Here is a 16,265-nt window from a genome sequence, read left to right as displayed (position 1 = left end):
TCAAAAGCCTTAGCAGGAAATTCTTAAAAAGCTTTTGGGTGTGGTGTTGTTCACGTTTGGAGGTTTGGGTTTTTTCTTTGGAATGTCCCTCAAACACTAGCTCCTAGAGTTACAGAATTCTTACCTTTCTTTTATGATTGGAAATGCCAACTCAGAGGCTCTTTATCTTGAGTTTGATAAGAACCTTTCACTGAAACTCAAAATGATCCAAGAAGCAGATAAATGCAATAAAGTTCCGTTTTAAGGAGTTCTGAGATAGCAAAAATTGTGATTTCTAGAAGGGAAAAGCTTCTGTTGGAGAAGGGTGTCTGAAGTCAGCTATGCAGAATGCTAGGCAAAACTGAGTTTTCATTAAAAACAGCTGTTAGTAACTGGTAAAATCAGCAGCAAACTAGTATTTGCATGAATGGCTTGGAAAATCTTCCATTATATTCAGGAAAAAGTAAGTTGTTCAAACTGCATTAATTGATTTAATCTTTTTTTCTTTCTTTTCTTTTTTTTTTGGAATATTTTACAGAATCTAATTACGGTGGGAAGATTCCAATTGTGTGTTTTGCCCAAGGTGGTGGGAAGGAGACTTTGAAAGTAAGTTTATTTCTTTTGTTTGTTTCCAGGAATAACAATAAGGATAATATTAAAGACTAATATCTAATATTGAAGACTGATTACTCCAAAAGAAACTTGATGAAGTAGACAGTGCTGTTGTTTACAGAAGCTTGCCTAGCATTTGCTACAGAAGAATCTCGTTTGTAATTTAAACTTATGAAGTTTGTTTCTGTTAAAATTTCTGTGCAAAGTTTCTGCCTTGGGCTGACATCCTGGAAAAGTATTGGCTGGGACAGTTCAGTTGTCTCAGTTCTTCCACATCACAGGATGTGAAGGGACATTAAAGACCGCCCAGTTCCACCCCCTGCCATAGGCAGGGATGCCTTCCACTATCCCAGATTGCTCCAAGCCCTGTCCAGCACAGCTTTGAACATGTCCAGGAATTCAGGGGCAGCCACAGCTTCTCTGGGCACTCTGTGCCAGGGCCTGCCCACCCTCACAGTCAATCATTTCTTCCTAATGTAAATATGAATTTCTCCTCTTGTAGTTCAAAACCACAGCCCCTTGTCCCATCGCTACCTGCCCGTGTAAAAGGTTGCTCTCCCTATTTCTTATAAGCCTCTTTAAGTATTGAAAGGCCGTGTTTTAAATCTAGTTTAGAGTTAGACCTGGTTTAAATCTTGGCAACTAAGTAGGATAGGAGGGCTCCACTGGCTCTGGACCCTTCTAAGCCTACTTGGGGAAGGACCAGGCATCATCCTCAAACAGATGACAGGCAGGAGGAGGATGAATGGAACAAAAGTTTCTTGAAACAGGACGCCTAAGTGACACTTAGGGAAGGGGGAAAGGGAGATGGCTTCAAAATCTCTCTCAGGGTTAAAACTCAGAGTTGTTACTTGCCCGTTCACCTTGCCAGAGTGAAGATGAGTGGTCTGAGGGAGCAAAGGGACCCGACCCAGGGTTTTCAAGGTGAAGGGATGGGGAGTCAGGCTGTGTGGGAAGGGAACAGTAACAGTGAGGACGTGCTCTGACCAACTACAGGAAGAGCTGATTTATTTAGCCTGTACTAAAGAGCTGGGAAAGGGGCTGGATTTTGCAAGAGAGTAGGATGCAGCACAAATAAAGTTGGAGCAGCATGATATTTATGATTATTTTATTTGCAGATGTTACCTTGGTACTTCCTGTTCTGACCAGAACTGTGCTGTTATTGTTGAGGTTAATCAAACTACTTGGCTTGTCAGAAGAATAAACAACGTGATTTCAAAGCATGATTTCTGCCACCTTTTCCTTGCTGGTGTTAATCAATTGGTCTGAAGCAGTGTGTGGAATTCCAGATTGTTATCCCAGCCTCCCTGTATGTTTTCTGGGAGTTTGGTTCCATTCACATGATTGTAGATAAATGCAGATGCAGTATCAATCAGAGGTCCTGAGATGGAATGAAGCGTTCGTTCAGGTTTGAGAGGAAAGCTGTGCTCAAAGACTTGTGTTGAATGTGTCCATTTCCTTTTAGCTCCAAATTGCTGATGTTTGAGAGAGGATTTGGCCATCATTGAAGGAGCTGACTGACTGCCAAGCGTTGTAGCTGAGCAGACTTATGATTACACATTTTTTGGAGAGACCTCAAGCCCACTGTTAACTAGTGATACATAACACAGACAGTAGCTGCCTAAGCAGAATGAGTAAAAGCCTTGTTAAATCAAATGATAATTCTTGGCAAGAGATTCCTCTGGGAAGTACCTGGATAATAGTTCAGTTAAGGGTTCATGCCATTCTCTTGGCTATTTCATAGGATCATGATAACATTGAAGTTGGAAAAGATCTCTATGATCCTGGAGTCCAGTGGTCAACATAGCACCATCATGTTCACCACTGCACTGTGTCCTCAGGTGCTACATCTACACATTTTTTGAACGCCCCAGGAATGGTGACTTCCTTAAGCAGCCTGTTCCAGTCCTTGATAACCCTTTCAGTGAGGGATTTTTTGTGATATCCAACCTAAACTGTAGGAATATCTGTGGATGGCAGGGAGAGGGAACTCTGCAAACCTGAGACACTTACAGAAACACGTGGTTTTATTGCAAGGGTCGTGGGTAAAAGGGCCTTGCCTTCAGCCACCAGCCTCGGCTGAGGGGATGCCCCAGAGAGAGGGAAAGAGGGGTAAGAAGTAAGAGCTAAGAGGTGAGAGCAGGGGTAAGGGAGGTGACCAAGGTGAGGTAGGAGAGCGAGGTCCTTGTTACAGTACGTTGTATCTCCTCCTTTTGTGTTGAATATTCTGATTTGCACAGACCAACCGCAGTGCGATACAAAACCTACAGACTTTGCACGCAGCCTATGAGAACTGCTCTATCACCATATCATTCTGTATTCTAAACTCTAAAGACTACTTTTCTTATCTACCTTTTCCCAGATACCTTGGGGGGCTATTCCCTGGAGCCCCTTTTGTTTGCTACCACCCAACCCATCACCTGCTGATTCCTGCCTGCCATGCCTACATCTCAAAGCTAGCTTCCGTTTCTGTTTCACTCACAGGTTTTATATTTTTAGTATCTCTTGCCAGGCAATCATATTTGTAGGCTTTTCCTGTCTCACCTTTCCCAACATTAAACCCCTCCTGGTGCAACTTGAGGCTGGTTGATGGCATACTAAGTTTTTATTTCTCAGTGTTGTAAGCGCACTGAGATATTTGTGCCTGCCTTCTTCCTCATAGGTAGGCGAAGCCTTTTTTCGAGGAGTAAATCGAGTCTTTGAGCAGCCCAAATGACTCAGGAGAGTCCATGGTGTGGATGTGTGTCCTTGCCATGCCTTGGTCTTAGCAGTGCTGGCCAGGAAAGGCTCCCTCTTTCTCAGCTTCTTTGACTGGTGCATGATGACAAGAATCAGCATTAGCAAGGGAGAAGTAAAACCTGTTCCAAGCTTCTGTTTTAAATTCCCTGTGATGTAAAACATGCACTTTAGCTGAACCCTTCTTCAGAAAACCACTTTCATCTGGCTGATGAGAAAAGCCTCCTTGCCTTTGTCAGACACCTGCTCTCCAGTTGACAGGAGGAATGTGTGCACGATTTTGATGACTCCCAGGTTGATTTTTTTTTTGTTGTTGTTGCTCTCAAGAAGCTTAACTAATAGATGTTCTGTCTTTCCAATGCTTGATGATAACTTGCATTAACTCCCTTTGTACAGTTTGCTGGAATCTGGCCTATGCTGTGACTCTGTTCTCAGTGTAGTGATACAAATGAAATCAGTCCCTCCTATGGTGGTCTTTGCACCAGGAGGATTGATTGTCCTTCCAGCATGATTTCAGCAGATTTTTGTCTTGCCATTAATCCACGTACAATGTTGCTGTGCGAGAAATCATGTAAGTGGCTACTTGGAGACTTTCAGTAACATTAGATTTCAGTGTTCTTGTGATGCTACAGAAGTGATCTCTGTAAAACACTGCTGCTTCTGCCTCCAGCAAATAAATCCAGAGCCATCGGTGTCAGCTGAGCAATGCTGTGCCATAAACCAGACGTGACTGTAGCTGAGCAGCACTGTTGTGTGACCTGAATGCCATTTCCACTTGGCAATTGTCCTGATCTGCTGATCCACTCTTAAAACTGAGCAGCACGGTGTAGTGAAAAGTGTCCCTGCCCACGTCAGGGGGTAGAACAAGATGTGCTTTGAGGTCCCTCCCAACACAAGTTGTTCTGTGAGTCTATGAACATTTGGCAGATACAGATTTCTGACCCTCAGTCTCTGTGGGGCCCTCTCATTAGATGAATGATGCGTTGAAGAGTTGTCACTGGCAATGTATCAGTGGATAATAATAAAAATACTGCTGTGGACCGTGGGTTTCTGTTGTTCTCTAGGCTTCTTTACTCAATAGCAGGCTCTAGTTGGAGTCCTGCTCCAAGTGCTCTCCTCTCCCTCTGTCTCCTTAGTCCATCAACGTAGCCATCAAGAGCAAGATTCCCTGTGTGGTGGTGGAAGGCTCTGGGCGCATTGCTGATGTCATTGCCAGCCTGGTGGAGGCTGAAGGCACTCTTGCTTCCTCCTGTGTCAAGGAGAGCCTGCTCAGGTTCCTGCCTCGCACCATTTCCAGGCTCTCAGAAGAGGAGACTGAGAGCTGGATCAAGTGGGTGAGTGTGGGGTGCTGCGGGAGGAGGGTAGAGGGAGCAGCTGGTCATTTCCAAGTCAGAGGTGTTGATATCTGGTGATACCTACAGGGTGCGCAGGGCTCCTTGCTGTGTTATATCCGTGTAAATTTAAAAAAGGAACATCCTGAATCTCTGGGCACTGGAACAAAAGCACTGGGTGGGCTGCAATCAAGTCAGCCCATGAATGGTCACAGGAAAGCTAAAAAGGTTCCAGAAGGATCTCTTCCCTGCGGAGCTGCTGAAGACAGTGTTCCCCTGTCTGGCCACACTCCTCACAGCTTCTGCTGGGCTGTTTCGGAGTGTACCTCCTCCTGCATCAGAAGTGGCCAAGATTATCTGTCTTCTATGTGCTAAAATGAAATTAACTCTACAGAGCTTCATTATGTGAGAAATTATCTGGTTTTGACAAAACACAAGGAGGTAGAGACTGTTCTCTAACAAACTGAACTGCTTGACATAAGTTGAACATAAGCTGTCACAACCTTTTCTACTTTAAGAATTGCTTCTAATTACTGAGATTATATTTTCTTGTTAAAGATGATCTGCATAGGGGAAACACAGTTATTTGCTGTATTTTCAGAGGATAATTAAGGTTGTCCTTTGGTGACTTTTAATCAAACTCATTATCTACTGGGCTTGTTTAAATTTGTTAGAACCCAGGACTGATGAGAAGCAGCTTTGCTACGATGTGGTGGCAAATTTCTTTTTGAAAGGATCTAGGAGATCTGCTACTAAACAGCCTTGACAGCTTTGAAACACAACTTTTCTTTTTTTTTTTTTTTTTGTAGATCAAAGAAGTCCTTGAGAGCCCTCATTTACTGACAGTGATCAAAATAGAAGAAGCTGGAGATGAAATTGTGAGCAATGCAATTTCCTTTGCCCTGTACAAAGGCAAGTAATTGTTTTTCTGGGTTTGTTTGGGGATTTAAAAATAAATGGAAAAGGGATGGCTATTTATTCTCTAGAACAGGTTTCCTTAGAGCAGTGCCATCTCCCTAGAGCTAAGCTCCTGCCACAGTGTGGAGCCCGTCTTCTTCTGATGAAGGGGTGTGGGCAGGCTACAGCAGCAGTATGGAGTCTCTGAGTGTGGGAAAGATCCAAACCAGGTAATTGGGAAGGCATTTTGGAGAGCCTTGGGAATGCTGGTAGGGCCCCATTGGGAATCCTGCTGTATCTCTCAGGTGTAGAGGGTGCAGGACTGAGCAGCCTGAAGGAAGCCTTGTGCTGATCTTGGTTATGAGGTGCTCCTGGACCATAAACACATCCCTGAGCCTCCAGCAGCCGCCAGCCCTCAGGAAGATGCGCATGAGTCTGGGGAAAGTCACTTGGAAGGAGTCTTGTCCTGGCAGTGTGAGAAGCAGAGATGATAAATGAGCCTGGTTGTTACCCAGAGATTGTTCCTCATCTGCAGCTTTCAGCACCAACGAGCATGACAGAGATAACTGGAACGGGCAGCTGAAGCTGCTGCTGGAGTGGAACCAGCTGGACCTGGCCAGCGACGAGATCTTCACCAATGACCGAAACTGGGAGGTACAGCCCCCTTCTGAGTGAGTGCTGGGAGCTGTGGGGAGGGACACATCCCAGTAGGAGCCACTGTCCCAGCACCTCAGCCACTGTCCCAGCAGCTCAGCCACTGTGTTAAGAGAGTATCTACTGCTCCTGCACAGACTGTCACATTCCATTCAGCCTGGAGAAGAGGAGGTCAGACCTCCTTGGGAGCTGCTTCTTCCTCATCTCTGCTGTGACAGGGACAGGACCCCAGGGAACGGCTGGAGCTGTGCCAGGGGAGGGTCAGGTGGGAGATCAGGAAAAAGTTCTTTCCCCAGAGGGTGCTGGGCACTGCCCAGGCTCCTCAGGGAATGGGCACAGCCCCAAGGTTGCCAGAGCTCCAGGAGCCTTTGGACAGGGATGCACAGGCTGGGATTGTTGGGGTGTCTGTGCAGAGGCAGGAGTTGGACTCCATCTATCTTGTGGATCCTTTCTAGCTCAGGATATTCCATAAAGCCATGATCCATCATTCCGTGATGGTCCATTATATCATCACTGGTTGGAAAGGTGATCTGCCCATGCCAGAAATGCTCTGGGCCATCTAGCCAAGGCAATGGTGTACAGAAAAAACCCCACCCTGATTCTGATGAAAATGTGACAACGACCACGCGTTGGGCCTTAAATAAGATTTACACGTCTCACGTGAGCCCTAACATTTGCTTTTCCATTTCGTCCTAGTCTGCTGACCTTCAGGATGTGATGTTCACAGCGCTGGTGAAAGACAGGCCCAAGTTTGTCCGGCTCTTCCTGGAAAACGGCTTGAATCTGCGCAAGTTCCTCACCACAGAGGTCCTGAGGGAGCTGTACACCAATAACTTCAGCAGCCTGGTGTTTAAGAACCTGCAGATCGCCAAGAACTCCTACAACGACGCCCTCCTCACCTTTGTGTGGAAGATGGTGGAGGATTTCCGCAGAGGTTTCAAAAGAGATTACAAAAACAGCAAGGATGAGATGGAGATACAGCTTTCAGTGAGTGAGGAGCAGTTTGATCCTGCCGTGAATGACTTATTATGTGGCTATTTGGACTGCAGTGGTTAAAGCAGGAAGTGCCTTTTGCACAAATACTCTTTCATGCCAGCTTCGGGAAAAACAGGGAGGCAGATTCTTCCTTGTCAAATACAAGGCTTTAATAGAAATCTCAAATATAACCTAACTTAGAGTAGTTTGTGACAACTGGCAGAGAGCTGAGAGAAGGGGTTGGTTGGGGGTGGCTGTGAAAGGAAGAAAATACAAAACCAGGAGAGTCCAGGCTTGGATTTGTTCCAGTTGAAAACATTTGGCAAGCTTAGGTCTCAGTTCTTGCTCTCTCTTTCAGGAGGAGTGTCCTATCACAAGGCACCCCTTGCAAGCTCTGTTTATTTGGTCAGTTCTTCAGAACAAGAAAGAGTTGTCCAAAGTCATTTGGGAGCAAGTAAGTTGGGTTCTCCTTTATTCCTCTTTGCAGGCAGTGCAGTGGCGTTCTGTGTTCTTTGGTTTATTGGCCTTTGAAGGCTCCACATCCATCTTCAAACATGAGATAATTGCAAGATGACTCTTAGTGGGTTTATATTGCCCATTTTGTGTCTGGGTGTGGACTTTATACTTTCATTTCTTAAGGCTGTGTGTGAGTCATCTGCGCACATCCATTGTATGGTGTCATCTGTGCTCAAGCTGGGATCCTGAGTTCCCACCCATTCTACAGCATGGACGGGCTCTGATTCCAGGTGTTTGATTGAAATCCAATTTCTAATTTGGATAAGACAGTAATTTAATGATTGTAGAATCAAAAAGATAATTCTGTACTGGGAACTGAGAAGCTTTAAACTGGAGGTTATTTTTTAAAGGTGTGAAAGGTGTCCTTGCCTGTGGCAGGGGGTTTGGGATGAAATGGTCTTTAAGGTCCTTTTCAACCCAAGTCATCGTGGTTTCAGGATTCTGTGATAGCGTTCCCTTCTCAGAGGGATTTGCATGACTTTGCTTTCTCTCCACAGACAAGAGGCTGCACTTTGGCAGCCCTGGGGGCCAGTAAGCTCCTCAAAAGCATGGCCAAGGTGAAGAATGATATAAATGCTGCTGGCGAGTCTGAGGAACTTGCGAATGAGTATGAGACAAGAGCAGTAGGTAAGTGCCTGCTCTGTGAGTCCTTTAGAAATGTACTGGGAAGAGTCAGAGGCCATGGAATTAAAAACTTAGATATACAGCGTTAAATACATTTTGCTTTTATCTCAGCATTTGATTTTACTGCTTGGAAATTCCTTCCACACCCTTTGTTCCCAGTTAAAACTTTCTGTCTTTAGGGCTTGGCTTCAGAAGTGTTGTGAAATGGGTTATTTTTTTTGAGTTGGAGAATGTCTTTCATGGGGAAGAAAAGCTACTTAGCTCTACTGGCAAGGCTGAAGAAGGGTGCCCATAAACAGGAAGGAGAATATGGAAAAGGGGAAACTTTCCACATGAGTACTGGTAGTATTCAGAGTTAGGGAAAGCCACCCTTAAGATTTGTGGGATTACTTTTGGGGAGTGAGAACAATCTAGGTAAAAACTAGATTGTTGGTTTTGTGACTTTGTAAGGACCAGCTCAAGGCTGTGCTGGAAATATCTCGCCTGTTTCCAGAGTGTATCTCCTATTCCACAAAGCAAAAACCGCTTAAATAGACCTTAAGGGTATCTACATCCCTCAGGCCTGATGATTTAACAAGACACTACAGAGTGAACTGTGCATTTCCCAGTGAATAAGTATCGGATTCTGACTTTTTCAACCCTACCGTTAATTTTGGACTGGCTTTAATACATTAGATCAGTGCCAAACGGAATTTAAGAAAAAAGGATGAAACAAGTAGATTTAAGTAGATTAAAAGACAGAGCCATTTAAGGAGAAATTCCATTTTTCCTCAATTTTTTTAGCACAGAACTAAATGGTCTCTGTGTCATGTAGTGTTAGTTTCTTATCCAGATATGAATTCTGTATCCAGAGTTGAAGTAGTGTTGTAAAGGGATGCACAGTCATGCTGCAGTGCTGAAAACGTGAAAAGGGTTCTTGTCTACATGCTTTGATATTACAAATATTACACTAAAATATTTGCACCCAGGTTGGTGGGAAATTGAAGTTGGAGCTCAGTGTGGAGCTGCTTCTTTCTTCCAGAGCTTTTCACCGAATGCTACAGCAACGATGAAGACCTGGCTGAGCAGCTGCTGACTTACTCCTGTGAAGCCTGGGGAGGGAGCAACTGTCTGGAGCTAGCAGTGGAAGCCAGAGACCAGCAGTTTATTGCCCAGCCAGGTGTGCAGGTAATGGCAGTGAAGGGAGGGTGAACATGTCACTGTACCTCTTGTGTTCTAACAGGGGCTATGGCTCCTCCACCCACACACACAAATCAAGAGTAAAAAAATCTTGACTTGGGGCTATAAATCATGATGAACTGGATACTAAGGACTGCCTGAAGTGCTTCCTGCTTTGGGTATGCACAGCGTGGATGTAACACCCAGCATGGACGAGCATTGCATATAATGCAATGGTTTATAGGTGTTTTATCAATCAAGTCAAGTCCTGCTCAGCCTCATTTTTAACTCGTCACATAGAGGGAGTATGGCTCCCCTAAGGATCCAGCATGCTGTTACTGATGCAAAAAGCTTTCTGTTTTGTTGAAACAGAAATCTCTCAAAGTTGGTGTTGTTGTTGGTTTTTTTTTTTTTTTTTTTTTTTTTTTTTTTTTTTTTTTTTTTTTTTGTTTTTTTAATTTTTTTTTTTTTTTTACAAAAGCAGATGTTCCAAGATAGCATTCCTAAGGTGGGTTGTTGTTCTTGGTTTGGTTTGGGTTTTTTTTCTGTTAGACCAAGTGAGGGTGTTTCCTTCTTCCCTGCAGAATTTCCTGTCCAAGCAGTGGTATGGAGAGATTTCAAGAGACACTAAGAACTGGAAGATCATAATGTGCCTGTTCTTTTTCCCTTTAATAGGCTGTGGTTTCATCTCATTCAGGTAATTAACTGGTTCTTCATTATTGAGAAAATTTTTCAGAGGGAAAGCAAGTTAGTTAAATGCAGAATCTTATGGCAGGTCAGACTGGGTGGAGACCATCCAATTCAACTCTGTGTTCAAACAGGGTCAGCTGGAGCAGGTTGCCCAGGACTGCGTCCAGTTTTGGATATCTCCAAGGGTGGAGAATCCACAGCCACTCTGGGGAAGCTGTTCAGTCTTAGATAAAGGTATTAAAAAGCCAAATCAGCTTTTGACAGTTTGTGTTTCACTCTGATCTTGGATTTAAGATCATAGAATCGCAGGATGGGACATTAAGGCTTATCTTGTTCCAACCCCTGCCGTGAGAAGGGACACTTTCCACTATCCTAGGTGTCTCCAAGCCCCATCCAAGGTGGAAGATGTACCAGTTTACTGGAGGGCCTGAGGCCACTGGATACTTTACTTCTAAAGTAACATCCTGAGCTAGACTTCGCATGCTTCTCACTTCTGCTTTGAAGAACACAAATGTTTCCAGGCATAAAAGCTATGCTTTGAGACCTTTTCCCTTTTTTAATTCTTCAGGAAAAAGCCTGTGGAGAAGAGTAAGAAACTCTTCTTATATTATGTGTCTTTCTTCACCTCCCCCTTTGTGGTCTTCTCCTGGAACGTCATCTTCTACATTGCTTTCCTGTTGCTCTTCGCCTACGTGTTGCTTATGGATTTCCAGAAGGAACCCACGGCCCTGGAGATCATCCTTTACGTGCTGGTCTTCATTCTGCTTTGTGATGAAGTGAGACAAGTAGGCAGCGCTTGCAACCCCAGAAAGTTTAGTGTTAGAGCCACAGCCTTGTGGTTTTCCCCTTCCAAGGCAGTGCAGGCTGGTGCTCAGGGGAACCACTTCCTAGCAGAGATGCTCAGGGCTTAGTGAGGGATTTTTTTCCTCTGATGTTTAATTCCTGCTTGTGCCCCTGTAGCTGCAGTGTCTGTGCACCAAGAGGATAAGCTGAGGCCAGTGCACATGTTTCACAGGAATGCTTGGCTTGCCAGGGGTGTTGACAATAAAGAGTTAGATTTAGCACATATGGCTTGGTGCATACCTTTAGATTAAGTCATCCCTTCCTCTCTTCTACATTTCATCCCCTTTATTTTTAATTTTACCAGTAAGCCACACATCTTTATGCCTTTCTGTTTAGTTTTTAATCATCTATACAGTTTCTGCTGGTTTAGTGTAGGATCAGGGACCACCTTTGGGTTACCTGTGGTGTGGGAACAGCATGTGGGACTGCCTTTATAACCAGCCACTTAGCTGGTATCCTCTCCTCACTTCACATGAAATGTGGTGGGTTTTGGGCACGCTGGTCTCTGCCAGTCTGTGGTCAGAGCAGTGGGAGGATGCTGGGAGAGTCAGAGCAGTGGGTTTGGTGCAGTGCTGCTTTCTGACCCTCCTGTAAGGCCTGAGTTGCCTCATGAGTGTTTGTGGGTGATCTGCTGGATCATCCCACCCCGCAATATCGGTTTTTATGTGAGCTCAGATGACATTTCTGATGTTGCTGTGGTGTTTTCCCTTTTTAATAGTCAGGGCGGAACCCTGTTTATGGCAACTTTACTTGCTAAGAAAATGGGGGAAAAGTAAAAGACTTTTTTGCCATGAAAACACTAATGGAGTGTTTGTTTCTGCTGATTTAGGTTCTGGTGTCTCTGGATCTGTCCTTGCACATCCTGTCTATACCCACCAAAAGTCCTGGGGAAAACCTTAGGGATAGAAACCTTGTTTTCCTAGCAATGTCCCTTTTTCTCACTACCCTGAGCAGGTAGAACTGCTGCAATTTCCATTAGTAACTGGTGGCCGTACTGTACCAACTGGGCAGTGGAGGCAGCTAAAACAGAGACTTTATTGAAGATTTTAAGTTGTCTCAAGCCAGTGTTCTGGTGGCAGAGCTGTTTTCCTGGGGAGGGGAAAATGAAGCAGAGAGCAAAGCAGTGTTCCGGTCCTCTAAACTTCTCAGGGGAGTTCCTCCCTGGCTTCCCCTGAGATAGACCATGTGTGCATTGGTCTCACTCTGCATCAAAATTGTGTCTGTGTCCTTTATATTTAAAGAAAAAAAGAGGGATATCTCAGATTTTGTTTTCACATCCAAGGCAAGAAGTAAGAGCAGCTTGCCTGGGGTCCCACTGTAGCTGCTGCAGTCAGATAACCAGTTCTGGGGAGAAATCAGCTCTTGGTCGGGAACAGTCTCTGAACTGTAAGCCACTGGCTCAGCCCTATTTTCACTTCTGGTGGTCCCAGGGATCTGTAAGTAGCTGGAGCTGCTCCCAGTGCCATGTTTAGAACTGTCGTGGCCATAGTGAAATCGGAGAGGCCTTTTCCCTGCTGTCTCCTTAGCCACATGGAGGTAGCCTCCAGCCAGGTGAGTGGGTAGACTGGTGGGTGTGAAGGAAAGAAAGGCCTGTTTTCTCCAGCGGAGAAGGAATGTGGACAGAGCCCCTTCTGTGCACTTCACATCTCAGCAGTGGGAACTGCATGGAATTCAGAGAACTGATCAGCACCTCAGTCCCAGATGTTTGATTTAGGGAGCTACTGAGCATAGACAGCACCTAGGAGAAAACTCCCTTTGATTTCTATTTCCCATAGAAGTACTAAGGGCAGAATTGCCTTCCCTGGATATGCCATTTAGAGATTCACTGAGTAGTAGTCTCCAAAGCTTTGATTATGTCAATGAGAACTGAAATTTAAAAGAATTATGATTGGGGATACAATTTATTTCTCCAGGCCTGGCAGAGGTTTGTCCTGATTAAGCTTCTTGTCCTTATGAGTCATCTCTGAATTGACTCTGGAAGTTGGTTCTTGCACAGACTTTGGATCCAGGCTGCAGTGCCAGTCAGTCTGTGAGTGAGCAGGGATTCTCACTAGACTTGCAATTCAGAAATAGAGAGCCATGTAATTAAAAGAATAAATTAAATCTGCATCTTGGACCCAAAGAACGTGCATGTAGCCGGAGGCAGGTTAGTGAACGAGCTCTGTGAAGGGAGAGAAGCCAGGATGCATAAGCTACCCTTAAACTGACCCCCCTCACCCCCACAGTGTTTCCTGGGTCACACCAAGACCCAAAAAACCCAGGTTGCCAGTAACATGTGGCATTGCTGGATATATTAAACCCCTCTTTTTGGGGAAATTAAAAGCCACCTGGAACCCTGGTGTTACCTATTGTGTGACAAAAAGTTGATTGGGCAAGGAAAACCGTGATGTGTGGTGGTAACTTTACGATCTTTTTCCTTCCCAGTGGTACATGAATGGCAGCAAGTATTTCTCAGACCTGTGGAATGTTATGGATACTCTTGCAATCTTCTACTTCATAGCAGGGATTGTGTTCAGGTGAGTAGTGCCTTCTCTTTTGTCCATGTTACAGCTTTGCTTCCTTGGTGGGTTTTGACTACAACCAGTAGTGAAATTTTGGGGAGCAATGTGTTCATGAAATTCCCTTTATGAAGGCTCCAAGCACTGATAAGTGTTGACTTTAAAAAAAAAAAAAAAAAAAAAAAAAAAAAAAAAAAAAAAAAAAAAAGTCAGGAGTATCTTTAGGATTTTCTGTGGCTCCTATTACTGACTATTTAGTATCACTACCTGGGCTTTGTGTTATATTTAAGAGGACTGTGATTGTCCCTACAACAACCTAACAATGTCAGTATCTCCCAGAAAGCTGTTTTATGCCATGGAGTCAATTAAAAACCATAGCAAAGAAGTGATGGAAAAACATTTTCCAAAGCAAATGTTCAGTCAACTCTAACTTAGTCCTCAGCGCAGTGGAGCATTTGTTGCATTGTGGTTGTTTGGGAGGGCTGTGGGAGTAGCTCCAGGTACAAGTTTCTTTGCTGTTAATAGTTTAAGGAGAAGAGGAAAAATGCAGGGGTGATGCATGTCAGGAAGAAAGAATGAAAACAAGATGTGCATTAAGCATCTCGTTTACCTGTCATTAGATGGGGGAGGCCATGGGGCCCTGGATAGCTGTGCTCTGCTTTCCAATTACTTGCTTTCCACTTTCCATTTCAATGCTGCAGTGTGTTCTTACCTGATTTTGGCATGATTCACCCAAGGCTTCTCTTTGTTTTCTCTTGCTGTCTCCATCAGGCTTCACTCTGATGAAAGCTCTTGGTATTCCGGGAGAGTAATTTTCTGTTTGGACTACATAGTTTTTACCCTGAGGCTCATCCATATTTTCACAGTTAGCAGGAATCTAGGACCCAAAATTATTATGCTGCAGAGGATGGTAAGGTTCTGGCAGCTATTCAAGAGAGTCTAAATAAATGATGTCACACTTTTTTCCCACCCCCCCCCCTCCCTTCTTAAGAATGAAATCCCTGTGTTTTGATGATGGCAGCAAGTTAAATGTGCTAAACAGGATGAATTAAGATTTAAATGGGACCTAATTAAGAGCAGGGCATTTTTCTGTGTCAAGGGAAAGAATAAGGATCAGGCTGAAGAACAGCAGAGGAAATTTGCTTCTTGGTAGCTTTTGTCTTCCATGCCTCAGATGTTTCAGTGGTATTTCTGTTGCTCCCATGAGTATTGAGTATTCCCCAAACAAGAGAGTGATGACAGAGGGTACAGGAGGAGGATTTTGGTCCTCCACTACATCCATCACACGAGTACCTGAGAAACAGGGTGGTGAGGAGCCTCTCAGACAGTGCTAGAAATTTGTGAAATCATTGGCTGGAGTGTCTGGGCTGTAAATGCTGGTTGGAAGCCATCCAGAGTGGCATTTCCAGAAGCTTTCACCTCACAGGGGGTGAGGTGAGCCACAGTCCTTTCACCTGGTTCTGGCCTTTGTGGAGCCTGTCTGATACTGGGGGATATCCTGTATTCCAAAACACGCCTGGCTTCTATGGTGGCATAAATACTTTTGAAGCTCTCTGAATGTGAGTGCTCAGTTATTACCATGCATGTTGATGAAGTTAGGAGCAGAAAGCCATCCATGTGTGGCTTGCAGCAGACCTGCAGTAGGGCACTGATTGATGCCTGCTGTCCTTTTTCAGATGATAGATGTCTTCTTCTTCCTCTTCCTCTTTGCCGTGTGGATGGTGGCCTTTGGTGTGGCCAGGCAAGGCATCCTGAGGAAGAACGAGCACCGCTGGGAGTGGATCTTCCGCTCGGTCATCTACGAGCCCTACCTGGCCATGTTTGGCCAGTACCCTGATGATATTGATGGTATTTATCTTCTGGGGAGGGTCTCTTCTTCTAGAGGTTGTCCAGCCCTGTGCTGACCCCTTGCCTCCAAGTCTAATGGGGAGGCAGGAACAGACAGATGAGGCAGGACCTGGGGCTGGGCCCAGCAGAATGAGGAGCTCACTGCTGGCTCTCCCCTCTCGCTCTCTGAGGTACCACCTACAACTTTGACCACTGCACTTTTTCTGGGAACGAGTCCAAGCCCTTGTGCGTGGAGTTGGATGCCAACAACCAGCCCCGCTTCCCAGAGTGGATCACCATTCCCCTTGTGTGCATTTACATGCTCTCCACCAACATCCTCCTCGTGAACCTGCTCGTGGCCATGTTCGGGTGCGTAACGAAGGAGCGATGGCTTCCTGGCCATCTCTGTTCTGGCATAGCTCTGGGAAAGGGAGTGGAGTGCTGGAAAACAGCAGGAAGCCAGCCCTTGCCTCTGCATCTGTCACAGCAGCCTGGGGGAAGCTGGTGCAGCGTCCTGGGGAGGGGTTGCTGCCTGGCCTTTGCCTCCATCTCTAAGCATCCTCTTGCACAGTGGGTGTGGTGCAAACCCCTGTGAGTCACACTGAGGGTGATGTGGTCAGGGCCTAACTCAAGTGTGAATTGCTGCCCAAGTGACCTTGCTAGAGTGAATAAATGAGTCATTATCACTTTTCAGGACACTGGTTTTATTAACCTGAACTGCTGTGTGGTGAGCATGGGTCTGCTTTGACGGTGGTACTGCTTTGATGCACCTGCCATCTGTTGTTCTGACTTATACCACAGGCAGTGGGCCACATCCCCATAGGCATGCAAAAGGACTTCATTTTGAGAAGTGCCATCACCTCTATACTAGCAAGGGCAGGGAACCTCTTCCTCAGTTTCTTCCAGAAATCTTTGCTGCATCTAC

At 45.2% G+C, this 16,265-nt stretch overlaps 1 protein-coding gene across 2 annotated transcripts in view; it reads left to right on the top strand.

Annotated features, from left to right (window-relative positions):
- The window catches only part of TRPM8 (transient receptor potential cation channel subfamily M member 8), a 36,442-nt gene that overhangs the window by 11,706 nt on the left and 8,471 nt on the right, over window positions 1-16,265 (top strand). The window contains exons 8-21 of one of the 2 annotated variants that reach the window (XM_066322374.1): window positions 518-585; window positions 4,464-4,661; window positions 5,468-5,570; window positions 6,091-6,209; window positions 6,906-7,196; window positions 7,543-7,638; window positions 8,198-8,327; window positions 9,346-9,491; window positions 10,067-10,179; window positions 10,741-10,957; window positions 13,440-13,531; window positions 14,285-14,423; window positions 15,190-15,361; window positions 15,532-15,709. In XM_066322374.1, coding sequence (XP_066178471.1) covers window positions 518-585; window positions 4,464-4,661; window positions 5,468-5,570; window positions 6,091-6,209; window positions 6,906-7,196; window positions 7,543-7,638; window positions 8,198-8,327; window positions 9,346-9,491; window positions 10,067-10,179; window positions 10,741-10,957; window positions 13,440-13,531; window positions 14,285-14,423; window positions 15,190-15,361; window positions 15,532-15,709 — 2,062 coding nt within the window. Of the gene's footprint in view, window positions 1-517; window positions 586-4,463; window positions 4,662-5,467; window positions 5,571-6,090; window positions 6,210-6,905; window positions 7,197-7,542; window positions 7,639-8,197; window positions 8,328-9,345; window positions 9,492-10,066; window positions 10,180-10,740; window positions 10,958-13,439; window positions 13,532-14,284; window positions 14,424-15,189; window positions 15,362-15,531; window positions 15,710-16,265 lie in introns of those variants that run through there. The other variant, XM_066322373.1, reaches the window with a different exon arrangement.

The sequence above is a fragment of the Sylvia atricapilla genome, chromosome 7 (genome assembly GCF_009819655.1).
Source record: "Sylvia atricapilla isolate bSylAtr1 chromosome 7, bSylAtr1.pri, whole genome shotgun sequence".
Taxonomy (NCBI): Eukaryota; Metazoa; Chordata; class Aves; order Passeriformes; family Sylviidae; genus Sylvia; species Sylvia atricapilla.
This window is presented reverse-complemented; position numbering and strand designations above follow the sequence as displayed.